Here is a 15,499-nt window from a genome sequence, read left to right as displayed (position 1 = left end):
TGAGGACAAATTGTCAATAATTACAACACTGAAATAATTCAAAAACAAACCAGATATTTATCAATTTGATCAAATCGTTGAAATTTGCATCCTAACCTCGCCATTATCAAATCAACTAGATAATGAACACCGATAAAAAAAAAAGACTCACTGCATCAGTGATGCATAAAAGGTTAAGTCTCGGAAGGCCTACCATTCTTCTCATCATCACGAATCTATCACCATCACTATGATCTATCATAATAAGACCCTTCTAGAATGGTTTCTAATATATCTGACAATACTCTTACATTGGTAAATATCATATATAAGATCCTTCTAGAACGATTTTTAATAGATCTAATAACACTCTTATATTAACAAATATCATATATATATACACTAGAACATAACTAAGAAAAAATAAAATTGCTTTCAAAGAAAACATAGTGGTCAAAATAAAATTCACAAAAAATATATACAAAATAAAATCACAAAACTACCGACATAATAAAAATAAGAGAATATGTTAAGAAAATCATGATCAACAACTAGCCCGAAAGGTGACATTATCACTAATAAAGCAAATATTTAGTTTGAAAAAATTAATCCACTTTTTCTATAAAAAATATTAAATTATCACCATAATATATATATTTTTTACCGTAAGACTAATTTTAACATTTTATTAATCATACTGAGGATTAAATTTTGTTCGTTCCACCAAGCAGCCTTTTTTGTACGCTGTCTACCGTACATTTCCGTTATAGGCTCACCACGTGTTTCTTCATGATTGGTCCACGTCACATAGTCCGGATCAACAACTATGGCCGAATCCTCTCTCGCCACCTGTATTATATAGTACAATATTTTTCTCCGTCCGAGCGTTATTTTGTTTTTTCTTTCACTTATTTCTTCGTTTCGATCAACAAAATGTGAGAGCAAATCAATTTCAATCTTTCTCATCACACCCCCTTTAATTTAGGGCTCCTAACTCTAATTCTAGTGTTATTTTGCTCTTCTTCTTCTTTTAATTGTTAGCGGCGGCATTTACTTCAGCTGAGTGATCAAATGGAGCCTCCCTTGCCGTTTTTGCCTACAAATTGTGGAAGCTCAAACGGTATTTTACATATTGAATTACGGATGTTTAAATGTTTAATTACTGTATTTGTTTTGTTTTCTTTTAAAAATTACTTTGGTCATGTTGATTGATGTGGATGTGATTTCACTGTTTATAAATTAATATATTGATTGAGATTTTACTTTTCGACTTTATAGCTTAATTATTTTATCGAATTAAAATGATTTCGAGTGCTTAAAATAACTCATAGATTATAGTTAATGTTATAACTAGTGACTCGAGTGTAATTGTGTATTAACTCTTTAATTTTACAGGATTTTTTTTTTTGTGAAAATTTTACATGATTCTTTCATTCAAGCATTTCGAGGTGTTACAAAACCCTATCAAACCTCGATAAGAGATAATATCAGACTTTTTATTACCCCTGTGTGAACCCGTAACTCACCACAGCCGAGGCACATCAACAATGCTTGTGTTTTCGCTTTTCGCATACCGTTAACTTGGAGACTATTATTGTTCAGTTTACTTCTTTACCTGGAAAGCCGAAACGACTAGTGACTTGTATTCCTAAAATATAAATTCAGAAAAAAAGAAAAAAACTACTTTTAACCTAATATTTTTGGTTTGTTTGACTTTTGCTACTGTTTTTCTACCCCCCTCCCCCAAAAAAAGTAGTCTTTTGATTGTCTTTTTTTTTTTTCTTCGTGGTTGTTTACAGAGTTTAATTCTATGACTTGTAAAAGGAAGAAAATGCCAACTGATTCAAAAGAATATGATAGCGTGTCCGCAACTGGAAATCCTTTGGATGGAACTGAAAAGAAAAAACATAAGGTCTCTCCAAATGTTATTGATTATGCCGACCCATTTGCATATACTAATATGCTTGAGTCCCTTAACACTGGCGGTAAATATGGAAGTGTCACAAAAGATATAGAAGCCCTTTTTTCTAGGAATGCGGATATGATGAGCAAGATACTTGCTTCGCAACCTTGTCTTTCGAGTGTGTTAGCAGATGTGATAAAAAGAAGCCCGAGGAAAGAGACTTCAAACGTGCCGAGTAGGCTACTTCCTCATTTGTCAAGGAACTTCATCAACTTGGAGGATGAGTCAGTCGGAAATGGTATCAAAACGGCCATGTTGCCTGTACTGGTTCTGGATTCAGATGATGAAGTCAACAAAAATCCAAGGCCTCTGCATCTTTTTCAGGAAATTGTATTGAACAAGCCATCTGAGAAGTTACTCTCCAAGGAGAAAACGGTATGTTCTTGTGCAGGCATTTATATTTTGAGTTGTGTGTTTGAGGATGGAGATAGGATATAACTACATGCACCCTTTTCAGGAAATTGTATCGAAGCCATCTGAGGAATTACTCTCCAAGGAGAAAATGGTATGTTCTTGTGTACATATTTATATCTTGAGTTGTGTGTTTGAGGATAGAGATAGGAATATAAATGTCAAATCAAGGATAACGAACTACGAACACCTTTTTCAGGAAATTGAATCGAGGAAGCCATCTGAGAAATTACTCCACAAGGAGAAAATGGTATGTTCTTGTGCATTTATTTATACTTTGAGTTGTGCGTTAGAGGATGGAGATAGGAACATAAAAGTCAAATCAAGGATAATGAACTAGGAACACCCTTTTCAGGAAACTGTATCGAGGAAGAAGCCATCTGGGAAATTACTCCACAAGGAGAAAATGGTATGTTCTTGTGCTTGTATTTATATTTTGAGTTGTGTGTTTTAGGATTGAGATATGAACATAAGGTCAAATCAAGGGTGATGAACTAGAAAAACCCTTTCAGGAAACTGTATCGAGGAAGAAGCCATATGAGAAATTACTCCCCAAGGAGAAAATGGTATGTTCTTGTGCATATATTTATATTTTGAGTTGTGTGTTTGAGGATGGAGATAGGAATATAAAAGTCAAATCAAGGATAATAAACTACGAGCATCCTTTTCAGGAAACTATATCAAGGAAGCCATCTGAGAAATTACTCCCAAAGGAAAAAATGGTATTTTCTTGTGCTCGTATTTATAGTTTGAGTCGTGTGTTTGAGGATGGAGATAGGGATATAAAAGTCAAATCAAGGATAATGAACTATGAACTTTTCTTTTGTACAAATAATGAACTATGAACATTGAATCTACATACTAGTTATATAAAATGATTTTGAATTAAAAATTATAATATGCTTTTTATATTTCTTTGCATGTTTCATGGTTCAAAGCTATAAGCTTTGATGTATTAGTTCTTTCATGTATGATTTAATTTACCCCCATTCACCCACAACAAAGAGGGGAAATGCAGCATTTAAATGTTTACAGTAGCTTTTAGTTATCTGTAGTTTATCTCCAGGCCTTTTTAAATTTTAAGGATTAGCCATTTAGCACATCCAAGGGGTCTTACACCAGTGCCCACGAATAAAAGATTAGATCATCTTTAGCTTTCCATTTCTGAAAAAAAATTAAGGCTTTTCTCCGTCTCTCATCAAAACGGCATGGTTTGTGATAAAGCAGAAATTAATGTTTCTTCATCGCTTGTTCTTAATGTTAAAAGGGTCAAACAGGATGACCCAGTTATAGGACCTCAAATGCTAGAGACATGTTCAATGTTACTGCCATATTATTGTTAATGGTTGATTGTAGGTGTGTGAGCTAATACTTATGACTTACTCTTACTTGAGTGTATTTCAAGTACAATGAATATAGCCTTCAAGGTTCAACCTCTAAAATGTATGTTTCATGTCTAATATTCTACTTTTAACCAATCTTAATTTGATTGGTGCGGTTGATGTATTTCAGGTTGGGGAGTCCAAGAGTAAAAAAACTGACCTGAAAGAAAATGTTAGTCTAACCAGTGAAACTGATCTCAAGGATGAAGGTGTCTATGTTGGAGTCGAAGAAGATGTAGATACTCTAACTGAGAACGTAGATGATGGTTTGGGAGATATTTGGCAGGAGATGTCAATGGCATTAGAGTTTTCCAAGGTATTTCTGACTCATGAAAAGTAATTGGTGGATCTCTGTTATATTTTTTCTATTATTACTAATTATTTATTTGCTTTTGAAAAAGTGACAGTGTGCCTCTTTTTACAACTAGATTATATCTAGGTGTTGTCGAACGTTATGTAGTTACCTTTTATTTTCTTGAAGGTCTTGGTTTTTGTGTTTTTTATCTGTTCGTCATTCCAATTGTGCTTTGCATTTAGGTTCAGAGATGAGTGGAAAAGAATTACAGTGAACACATAATAGTAAAAGATAATTTTGCTAGATCGAATTAGTACCTTATCTAACTTCTTTTGCATTTGATATTTACTTACTAGCTAACTTGATCATGAAAGATTTTTTTTATTCTTTAAAAAAATTTCCTTTTTTCATTTTAGTTACCCATGTGTATATGTTCAGTCAGTAAGAAGCAACTCCTCCAAGCGTTCTTTCATTTATTTAGGTCACATTTTCTGCATCTGCTTTATGTTCTCGCCTTAATGTAGAATAACAAAACTCTTGTTTTACATGTAGGAATCATTATAATATTACAATTTTTGAACGGCTGGCAATTAATTATCCCATGACAATAATATCCTATCTTCATTATGACTTGTGATACTTTTGGTAGGATGGTCTTGAGGAACTTCCAGGTGAAAACATGTCAGAAGATGAGGACTGTGACCATTCTTTTGTCTTGAAGGATGATCTTGGTTATGTGTGTCGCATATGTGGTGTTATTAAGAGAGGAATTGAGACTATAATTGAGATCCAGTATAACAAGGTAAATCAGTTTATGATCATCCATCTAAATGTTATGCTATGGAGCAGTATGATAAGCAGCTTCATGTTACAAATTATTTCTTCAATACCTATGATCTGATGCTAGCTTTTTGAGATTGATGACGGTAAAAAGCAAATAATGGAGCCTTGGTAATGAAAGGGATTTTGATCTAGTCATGCCAAAATTAAAAGGAGCTAGCACCACCTATTTGTTATCCTGGATGTGTCGGTTTAGTTCTGCATATGTTTCTCTTTTAGCAATTTCATTCATAAGTTATTCAGTGAAAGACTTAGCTTAGTTTCACCCTTAACATGATTTAGGTTTTATTGAACTTAACTTGAAGTGAAATGGTTAATCAAAGTTGAGCATTGGTATATGATGCTTGAATTGAATATAGCATGTCATATTTGTTCTGTTTCTCTCTTTTTAGTAACATTTTATTGGTTTTGGAGATGTGAGCTTTGTTGCTGTTTTAGACTAGCCAACAATCTGGGAAACTTGGCTTAGTTTTCTCTAATATCTCCTGATCTGCTTACAACTGGGAGTACTTTGGCTGAGATCATGTATTTTAGTCTGAAGATCTGTCTATAGCATGGATCTTTTTCCATGTTACACTTGGTAGCCCTGCTAATTTGAGGTCAACTTGTGGCTATTAGTTGCTGGTGTAAAATGAGGTCGAACTTTGATGTTTTGGTCGTAGTTATACATGTTGAGGTGCCTTGCGTTGCCTTTAATTTCATTTTATGAAAACATACGCATTTCCAGATTTGGATCGATTGTTGCTAATGGCACTGTTGCTATTATATGCATTAAATAAAAACGTGCATACATTTTTACCTCCAGAATTGTGCTTATGTTCTCTGTTTCTATAGTTTTAATAGGTCTTATCAGCTCAGTTCCTGGCTGAAAATTTCATTTCTGATTCTTTTTTTGTTTTTCCTTTTATGCATCCAGGTAAAAAAAAGTACACGCACATATGCAGTAGAGCCACGGAATGGCAGAGAGTCGTCTGAGACTGTTGGATTTAAGTTGTCTGAAGATCATTTAACAGTAACGGACATAGCTGCTCATCCAAGGCATATGAAGCAAATGAAACCTCACCAATTAGAGGGTTTTAATTTTCTACTGAACAATTTGGTAACAGATAACCCTGGCGGCTGCATCTTGGCTCATGCACCTGGATCAGGAAAGACGTTTATGATAATCAGCTTCATGCAAAGTTTCCTAGCCAAATATCCACATGCTAAACCGCTAGTCGTTCTTCCAAAAGGTATCTTGGCTACATGGAAAAAGGAGTTCCAGACATGGCAAGTAGAGGATATTCAACTACTCGATTTTTATACTGTGAAAGCTGATAATAGATCTCAGCAGTTGGACGTGTTGAAGCAGTGGGTTGAGAGAAAGAGTATCCTTTTTCTGGGGTACAAGCAGTTCTCTACCATAATTTGTGACAGTGGAAACGGAAAGACTTCTATTACTTGCCAAGAGATACTGCTCAAAGCACCTTCAATTCTAATTTTGGATGAAGGGCACACACCAAGAAATGAAAACACCGATGTGTTACAATCCCTTGCAAAAGTTCAAACAACTCGGAAAGTTGTACTTTCAGGAACTCTCTATCAAAATCATGTCAAGGAGGTATTTAACATATTGAACCTTGTTCGACCAAAGTTCCTTAGGTCAGACACATCGAAATCAATAATTAAGCGGGTAATGAGTAAGGTGCATATATCTGGAGTGAGAAAGCAGTTCAAAGGTGGAGCAGAGGCAGCTTTCTATGATTTGGTGGAGCACACATTGCAGAAGGATGAAAACTTTGAGAGGAAAGTCTCAGTCATACATGATCTACGTGAGATGACCAGCAGAGTTCTTCATTACTACAAAGGAGATTTTCTGGATGAGCTTCCTGGACTTGTTGATTTCACTGTTGTACTTGGTCTTAGTCCCAGACAGATGGATGAAGTTCAGAAGTTAAAAAGGTATCAAAGGAAGTTCAAGGTTTCATCTGTTGGTAGTGCTGTTTATTTACATCCAAAACTAGCTTCTTTCTCTGAGAAGTCTGACACGACTGATGATAAGATAGATGCCAAGATCGATGACTTGTTAGACAAACTAGATATCAGAGAAGGAGCCAAAGCAAAATTCTTTCTTAATTTGTTAAATTTATGTGAGTCAGCCGGTGAGAAGCTCCTTGTTTTTAGTCAATATCTCATCCCCTTGAAATTTTTGGAGAGATTAGCTGTGAAATTGAAGGGTTGGCAACCAGGAACTGAGATTTTTTCAATCACGGGTGAGTCAAGTACTGATCATCGGGAGTGGTCTATGGATCACTTCAACAACTCTCCTGATGCTAGAGTTTTCTTCGGTTCTATTAAGGCTTGTGGAGAGGGAATTTCTTTGGTGGGGGCATCCCGAATTATAATCTTGGATGTTCATCTTAATCCATCTGTGACCCGCCAAGCCATTGGCCGTGCATTTCGCCCTGGCCAAAAGAAGAAAGTATATGTATACAGATTGATTGCAGGTGATTCTCCTGAAGAGGAAGACCATTCTACTTGTTTCAAGAAGGAATTAATTGCAAAGATGTGGTTTGAGTGGAACAAGTATTGCGGTAACCGAGATTTTGACATGGAAACTGTTAATGTGAATGAGTGCAATGATCTCTTTCTGGAAAGTCACTTGTTAAGGGAAGATATCAGGCTTTTGTACAGAAGGTTAGTTCTTTTATCCAACTCAATTCTCATATATTTTCTTGCTTCTTGGATTCCAACTTCCATTTTCCATATTTTCAGGTAGATGCTGGGGATAATGGCATAGAGCTCTACCATAGACACAAGTAATTTCTCACTTTTTTGTGTCATTATAGGCAGTTCCCTTGAAAGCAATATTTAACCAATTTGATGCTATAGAAATGACCGTTTTTGACAGTTCTTGGTGACTTTTCGCTTGGAGCACAGGAATCATCTAGTAGATGCTTACCATATACTACATGAAACTTTTTTGTTGTTAGGTTGGGTCAAACTGAAAGCTCTTTACTAGCAGTTTTCTCTTTTAAGAACCCTCAGCATTTCAGATATAGGCCATATGAAAAAGTTAGTTAGAATTTGAACCAGATGAAAGAATTTCCCTGTAGAAGCTCTAATGTTAAAGATATGGAATTAATGAATGAAATTTCCAGTTTTTGTTTGATGTTATCTGCTATGCTGATGAACTGATACAATCAAATCAAGGGCGAATCCTGTTTGTGTTTTTAGTAGATGTATAAAATCTGATTTCACCATTTCCAATCCAAATCTGTCCAACTCGACTCCCTCATAAAAGCCAAAAGCCTCTAACAAAATTCATACGGATCAAGTCAAGCCTAAATCCATAGAAACCATATTGACGATTCAATTTAATCATAAAAAGTCAACTGTTTCAATTTAAACTCTTCAACTTGTCCAATTAAATAGTTCTAGCTTTGAGTGTTGGATGACTTCATTAGGCCTTAACTCATGATCGGTTATTTATGAAGAATTAGACAAATTTTATCATTATATAAATGCTAACAATGAAAAGTATATATTATAGACTACTTAATTGTGTTTAATCCGCAAATTGATACGTAAATTATGTAATTTTCTCATTATGTTAATCAAACCATTAAGTTTATTTAAAAAAAAAGGCTTAGCACACAAATTAGTATCTAAATAGTACTTTTTTTTGCCTAAGTTGATATCTGAACCTTTTTTTTAAAACAAGTGTTACTAAAATTATTTTTCTGTTACTCATTTTATATTAAAATGTTATATCTGTCAACAAATTTCAAACAATAATAAATTGTTCTTTCTCCTTTTTTCCCCCTATTTTCTTTCTTATTCTTTTATAATGTTTAGCAATGCTAGCAATGTTCGAAATTGATCCACCCAAGATCGAAGTGCTAACAATTAATTTTGTTTTCGAATTTCACCGCCTGCTTGCTTAACATGACGGCACCAAATAATGGGTTAAGCTTTTTATAAAAAAAATAGATTTAATGGTTTGACTAACGGAGGTATCAACTTTGTATAGTTTAAGTATTAATTTGTGAGTTAAACCTTAAATATAATATACATTTAAAAAATATAAAAACATAAATTTTGTTATAAAATAAAGAGAGATGGGGAGAATAAAGAACAAATAAAATATGAAAGCAATAGAGAATGTACTTTTATTAATTAAAGGGATGATTACAATACTTCATCAGAGTCTCTATTTATAAGCATAAGAAGTATAAAAAAAATATAGATTTAATTCTAATAACTATCATGATCGACATCCACTTAATAAGATATTCATAACACTTCCCATTGTATGTCCATTGGTAGATAATGTGTCTCGTTAAAACCTTATTAGAAAAAACCCTGTGGGATAAAAAATCTAATGAAGGAAAAATAGTACACAATCTTTTATTATAAACTATCTCGTTAAAAATTTTTACCAAGAAAACCTAATAGGATAAATCCTTGGTTAAAGGAAAAGAGTACAACTTGTTTTTAGACTCTCCTTATGGCAACATTACATTATATCTTTGAGTCGACGCATTTCAATCTTGTGTAGTAGTCTTTCAAATGTTGAAGTTGGCAATGCCTTAGTAAAAAGATCTGTTAAATTCTCACTAGAACAAATTTATTGGTTTAATTTTGATTTTGATTAAGATATATGATTATTGCGGAATGTGAGTAAAAATACTTGTCATGAACTTTGGGATATTCACTCTGTCTATGGTAATTTCATATTATTGTAAAATTTGAGATGAAATTATGTCATAAGAGATGGGGTTAAAAAGTGTTTATATTTAAATTTTTATAGCTGTAAAGTTATTTTAATTTGACATTATAATATTTTGTATTTTGTTGTGGTATGACATATAAAATAGATTTAATGGGTTAAGCTTTTTATAAAAAAAATGGATTTAATGGTTTGACTAACTTGGGAAAAAATGTAATTTAAGTATCATTTGTCACCAAAAAAAGTTTAAATACCAAGATGAGAAAAAAAGTATAATTTAAATATCAATTTGTGAGTTAAACCTTAAATATAATATACATTTAAAATATATAAAAAAACATAAATTTATAATATTCAAATATATTTTAAGAAATTCATATTTACTATTAAATAAAAATTTAATAAATGTTACATTTTTAAGTATTTTATTAATTAATTTATAACATTTTAAAAACCCAAAATCAAAATTTCAAAACTTGTTGAAATTTAAAACCATGGTTTTCTTGGTAACTTTGGGCTTTTGTCATGTGCAGTGGAATTAAGGCTTAATATATATAGAAATATCTAAACTTAGCTTTTTAAGTTAATTTTTTTTTGGACTTAATTATACCAAAATTTAAAAATTGTAAATTAATTTAGTATTATTTTTAGTTGCTTGACTATCACTATTAAAATACGTTAATATGAAACTAATAACTATTAACATAATAACACGTGACAATCTCGCATTTTGACACGTGAAATTTTTTATTTTTTATCACATGTCAAAATGTAACATTGTCACATGTCATTATACTATATGTGGTGGACCTCAAGCATGCAGACTGCAAACTGAAAATCATTGTTTCCAATTTCTACCTTTTATTTCTTTTTTCTTTTTTCTTAAAGCTAAACTAATTGTACATATTTTCTCTTTCACCATATGAAGAAAAATTATATGTAATTTTTACATATATGCAGAATGGCCAATCAATTTCTTCATATATTACAACTGTGTTTTTATAGTTTTCCATGTTGGAGAGGGAGGTGAGAATGTCTGGCTCTTGTGCTTCATGTTCAAGCACGTATCATGCTACAAAATCATGCAACAACTGAGAGGAACTCAACCTGTGCTGCCGGTTACTAGGATTCATGCATTCGAAATCCCCGGTTTCAGTTGGTATATGATTGTACATATCATCCCCTCTCATTGCAACAAAATTTTGATGATGGCTTCCACCCGACATAGATATGCTACCATCCTCGTAATGCTGCAATCCTAAAGTGAGAGATACACCGCTTCCAAACCTCCCCAATTCCGACACATTGTAACCGGAAGCAGCCATAAACCGGTGACTACCACCATCCAGATGAACACTTGTGTCAGGGAAGATATTAGAGTCATCCATAGTAAGCCTCTGCTCCTCCCTTAGAGTCTGTAACATGTATTCGGTTTCGGCTTCTCCACACGAGGCATTCAGGAATCCGGCTCCAATAGTTGACCCTGAGATATCTGCATTGTGAACATTCTCGGATTTGGAATCCATCAACTGTCCGTTGCTACATCTCTCTGTCACTGATGAACTCCCACTTTGTTGCAAATCTTCACCTCTGTCCTCAGAGGTCATTGTATCGCCTTTTGTTGCTGCTTTGACTACATTATCAGATGAAGAATTAGAGTCCATTTCTGCATCAAATTCTTCCTTGTACATCTCTTCCACCATGGGCTTCCAAAGACGCACCCGAGCATTTATAAACCAATTCGAAACCTGGTCATATGGAAAATATATCATCAAAGCATCAGTGATGAAATCTATGGAAATGATGCCATCATATAGCAGATAGTTTCGAATGAACACTCCTCGCACCAAACAATTTGTTATAATCGAAATCTAGAAAGCACTGCTAATTGCGTCTGCTTTAATTACCTGACTTCTAGTTAAGCCTGTCTGTCTTGCTAGCATGATCTTATCAGAATCCTTCGGGTAGCTGGAGGACAATCGAGATAGCAGTAAGTACAACGTTGAGAAATCAATGAGGAAAGTGTTTTGTTGAACTTACGGATGAAGAAAATGCTCAAATAGCCAAGCACGAAGTATTGAAACAGAGCTTTCGGGCAGCCCTCTCTGAGGCCTCCATGCATGTTGTTGCATCATACCAAACTGCTGAAGAGCTCTCTGTTGCCTTAGCTGCTGATCCACATAACGCAGTCGAGTAATTCTTAATTCTTTACTGTTTTCCGAAGCATCCAGTTCCCCTAGACTTGTACGTGTTGCCTGAACTTGACCATTAATGGCATCTCGCAAACACCGGAAGTGGCGAGATATAGTCTGTAGTGCAAGTGCAGTGTAAGGCTTAGAAGCTCCACACCCTGCTATCGCATCAAACGAGGATACCACAATCTGCATCTGATGATAATACTGTTTATACCTTCGATCAACCTGAAATAATAACCATTCAACATTAAACACAATCAGAAAAAACAAACACAATAAAACAGTAAACACAAAACCAAGAGAATAGGCCCAACACAAAGCTTCTGTCCGGAAAAAGAACCAAGTAACACAAACAAATCAAACAACTCATACGAAGCTTCTGTCCGAAACCATAACGAAAAAGATTCGACTAGGACTCCAGCTGCAAGAGTTTCTCCAGAAAGCTTACGGGAAAATGTGATTACAGTTATTTGAATCTTACCTCATCCAACATCGACAACAGCTTTGTTAACTTGCTTTGTAATTCTTGTCTTTCAGCATGTGAAAGCTCTTTTGGAGAGTTGATGGAGGATTCTTGCTGGTTTGCAGGCACATTCTTTGAACCCCCATCATCTTCCTTGGAACTCTTCACCCGATTTTCTAGCGAGTTCCGGTTTTTCCCTCCATCGGGCTGCTTTAGAGCCTTTTGAACATTAACAACTTCATCAAGCAGTTGTTGTGCTGCCTTGAGATACTTGGAATTAGGAATAGTTCTTACCATACTTGACATTCCAAATGCAGATAATTCCCCTTTGTTTGACTCTCGACTAACACTAGAAAAACCTGAACCGGGGTTTCGATAAGGGATTTGGGTACCAAGGCTTAAAGATAATCCTTGACCTTGCAAGTTTTGGCCATCATGACTGATGCCAGAAGTACTGCCCATTAGATGCATAGCTAGCATTTCATTTCTACCATCCCTCCAACCACTGAAATCCTGCTCTCTCAAGCCACCCATGTTCGACAAGATTTGTTGCTGCTGCGAAGTTGCAGCTTCCACGGTCGGAATCTCAACACATTTGTTTTGCTGCTGAGAATTCCCAGCAAATGCATCTGAGTATGACCCGGAACTCATATACAACATCGTATTACCAGGAAGAACCGGTCCCTCTAGAAACGAACCAGGCATCGATTCCCTTAAATAGATCATCGGAGCAGTATCTCTTTGATTATCAGAACCCGTGTAATAACTAGCCATATTTCTCTCAATCTCGAAACGTTCCTCGCTCCGGTTCAAGTCAAATTACATAGTCATGAAATCGAACTGAAATAGGCAAATGAAATGACTTCTATCATAAACAACACTGAAAACTTTGAAGTTTAAACAAAAGTATAAAGAAGAATATATGAAAAATACACAAGAACTAAAAACAGGAATCCATGAACATAAAAACAAAACTCAAACCAGGGGAAACATGACAAAACAGGATACGAGAAACAAAGAAGATGAACTGAGAAACAAAGAAGACAACAAAGAACTGAGATAAACCCCAAAACCTGTAAATCCCAACAAAAAAAAAAGCTTCACAAAAGGGAAAGATAGTGAAGAGAGGAACATAGGGCGAAAAATACCTGGAAACCAGTAACAGTTGCTGAAGTTATAGGGAACAGGATTTCTCAAAGACACCACCCAATCTGCTGAGCTAAATCCTTAAAAAAAACCAAACACTTTGTGATCCCAAGAACACAGAACAACCCAACACTTCACTTTTTCATCGAAAATTTTGCACATGAAAATTCTAAAAAAAAAAAAAAACCTTTGCTGTGTGTTGCTCCAAGTAAAAGGATAACGATAGCAATAATTCAGACTAAAGGGAGGGGGAGGGGAGAGAAAGAGGTAAAGGAAATGGCAATGAATGAATTACATCACTTTTTTTTGGCTCATCCTTTTTTCTTTTACTAATCATATATATTCTCCATCCATCATTTCCATTTCAAACCCCACGTGAGAGATTTCACTCATAAACTTGGAACCCTATAGTCCTATATACCATGAATGATACCTTTCACCCTGTAACTGTTTATCTCTTTTTTTGAGAAATAAAAAACAAGGGAGGAAAAATATAACTTTTTAGTTTCCAAAGGCTCTTGCTTTAAAACCCAGTTTCCTTCTTTTTTTGTTTGAAATTCTTACTCTTTGTTCTTCATCTTCATCTTCTTTGGGTGTTGTTGAAGATATGTTTGGTTAAGGAGTTCTATCTCTTAACTACCAGTTGGTGGACCTAAAAACAAAAAAAAAAACCTCCCTTAAACCCCCCCTTTTTTTTTGCTTTCATGGCCATCTCTTTCAATCCCCTCTGCTGTCTCTCTCATCTTTCACCATGGAAGCTCTCCGGCTTCTGTTCTTTAGCTGCTGCAATATCTATCCTTTCCATCATTAAACACCCATTTTCTATTCTTTCATTTTTTTTATTCTTTATTTTGTATATTTACTTTTCAGGTTAAATTTTACAAAAGGTCCCTACACTCAGTATTTTAGGCGAACTTAGTCCATTCACTAATCTTCTATTTTTCAAAATAATGTGATTTTTTTTCAACCAAAAATGATAAAATATTCCCATTTATCAATTAAAATTAATTTATTATTACTATTTTTTTTTTGAAATGTTAAAAGTGAAGGTAATGTAAAATTGCTAAAATTTCCATATGAGTTTCAACAAACACCCGCATACCGACTTCTTTGTCAGATATTATCTTAATTAAACGGTTAGTAGTTAGATTTTTCTCTCTTGGGATATGTATCTTTTGTTGATATCTTTGCACGTACATATTGAACTTATAATCGCTATTATGGATTAACATATACGTAAAAGTGAAAATACTTGTCAGGTAGTTTTATTATAGTATACAGATAAAATTACTTTTTTTTATTAAATAGATTAATTTAATTTTTATATTATTAAAAAAATTAATTTAAGTCAATTTTCAATAGAATTAATATTTATTGTTAAAAAAATACCCAAAAAACAATTTTTTCAACTGTAATTTTAACTCCGAACAAAATATTTCATTTATAAAATTATAAAAGTTTCAAAAATATTAACTGTATTACATAGTAAATGATTAATTTTAACAAAAAAATATTAACTCTATTAAAATTTAATCTTATTTAATTTTTATAATATAGTGACTAAATTAATCCAATTAATAATTTTAATTCCTATAAAAGGACCTATCAGATATTTTCACCCCTACACAAAATTATCATTTGCTTTAGAGCCTTGTTTACCTATACTTATTTTTTTTAGGTTAAACTTTATAAAAAGTCCCTATACAATGTATTTTTGATAAATTTAGTCCTTTACTAATTCTTTGTTTTAAAAAAAATATCTATTTTCAAATTCGAGATCATAGTGAGATTAAATCCGTAAAAAAGTGCATAGTATTTTTTTTTATCTAAAGCTATCTTATATCTAATAATCATATTTTTTTCTAAATCGAATCAAATTGAATCTAGTTTAAAAATTCTTCCCAATTTTATTTTTTTATTTTATATATTTAATTTTTCTACCACAAGATATTGACTAAGGGTCTGTTTGATAGGAAGAAAATATTTTCCGGAATTGGTTTTCCCCATTTTCCAGTGTTTGATTGGAGGAAAATATTTTTCTTTTGGAAAATCAATTCCGCAACACGGGAAAATCAACCCATATTTTCGGAAAATGTCTTACCCCTTAGAAATCG

The 15,499-nt window shown here is 33.6% G+C and overlaps 2 protein-coding genes across 5 annotated transcripts; one reads left to right on the top strand and one right to left on the bottom strand.

The window, feature by feature from the left end:
• The first annotated feature begins 863 nt into the window (after positions 1-863).
• On the top strand, positions 864-8,026 carry LOC107919951 (protein CHROMATIN REMODELING 35). 4 transcript variants are annotated; one of them, XM_016849403.2, is made up of 12 exons: positions 864-1,099; positions 1,779-2,317; positions 2,400-2,447; positions 2,553-2,603; positions 2,709-2,762; positions 2,866-2,919; positions 3,025-3,075; positions 3,866-4,051; positions 4,680-4,832; positions 5,787-7,546; positions 7,625-7,668; positions 7,761-8,026. In XM_016849403.2, the coding sequence occupies exons 1-11, from the start codon at positions 1,051-1,053 to the stop codon at positions 7,626-7,628; spliced, it is 2,949 nt and encodes a 982-aa protein (XP_016704892.2). In that variant the 5' UTR covers positions 864-1,050; the 3' UTR covers positions 7,629-7,668; positions 7,761-8,026. The 4 variants fall into 4 exon arrangements, with proteins under 4 accessions (XP_016704892.2, XP_016704891.2, XP_040965898.1 ...); XM_016849404.2 differs by having other exon boundaries at positions 889-1,099; positions 7,742-8,026; XM_016849402.2 differs by having other exon boundaries at positions 7,625-8,026.
• A 2,396-nt stretch (positions 8,027-10,422) lies between these two features.
• Positions 10,423-14,206, bottom strand: LOC107919952 (BEL1-like homeodomain protein 6). The gene is made up of 5 exons (XM_016849407.2): positions 13,388-14,206; positions 12,258-13,079; positions 11,622-12,001; positions 11,489-11,549; positions 10,423-11,329 (listed from the first exon to the last, which is right to left on the bottom strand). Exons 2-5 carry the CDS (start codon positions 13,011-13,013, stop codon positions 10,649-10,651), a joined length of 1,878 nt encoding a protein of 625 aa, XP_016704896.1. The 5' UTR covers positions 13,014-13,079; positions 13,388-14,206; the 3' UTR covers positions 10,423-10,648.
• Positions 14,207-15,499: the final 1,293 nt, after the last annotated feature.

The sequence above is a fragment of the Gossypium hirsutum genome, chromosome D13 (assembly GCF_007990345.1).
Source record: "Gossypium hirsutum isolate 1008001.06 chromosome D13, Gossypium_hirsutum_v2.1, whole genome shotgun sequence".
Taxonomy (NCBI): Eukaryota; Viridiplantae; Streptophyta; class Magnoliopsida; order Malvales; family Malvaceae; genus Gossypium; species Gossypium hirsutum.
Note: the sequence above shows the minus strand (reverse complement) of the source record. Positions and strands in the feature narration are given on the sequence as shown.

Excerpts from the sequence above, each read along its gene's own strand:
- LOC107919951 (XM_016849403.2), top strand. The coding sequence starts at position 1,051 with ATGGAGCCTCCCTTGCCGTTTTTGCCTACAAATTGTGGAAGCTCAAAC. Across the intron at positions 2,763-2,865 it reads TACTCCACAAGGAGAAAATG|GAAACTGTATCGAGGAAGAA; the intron begins GTATGTTCTTGT and ends AAACCCTTTCAG. Across the intron at positions 2,920-3,024 it reads TACTCCCCAAGGAGAAAATG|GAAACTATATCAAGGAAGCC; the intron begins GTATGTTCTTGT and ends CATCCTTTTCAG.
- LOC107919952 (XM_016849407.2), bottom strand. The coding sequence starts at position 13,013 with ATGGCTAGTTATTACACGGGTTCTGATAATCAAAGAGATACTGCTCCG. Across the intron at positions 12,002-12,257 it reads TGTTGTCGATGTTGGATGAG|GTTGATCGAAGGTATAAACA; the intron begins GTAAGATTCAAA and ends TTATTATTTCAG. Across the intron at positions 11,330-11,488 it reads CAGGCTTAACTAGAAGTCAG|GTTTCGAATTGGTTTATAAA; the intron begins GTAATTAAAGCA and ends CCATATGACCAG.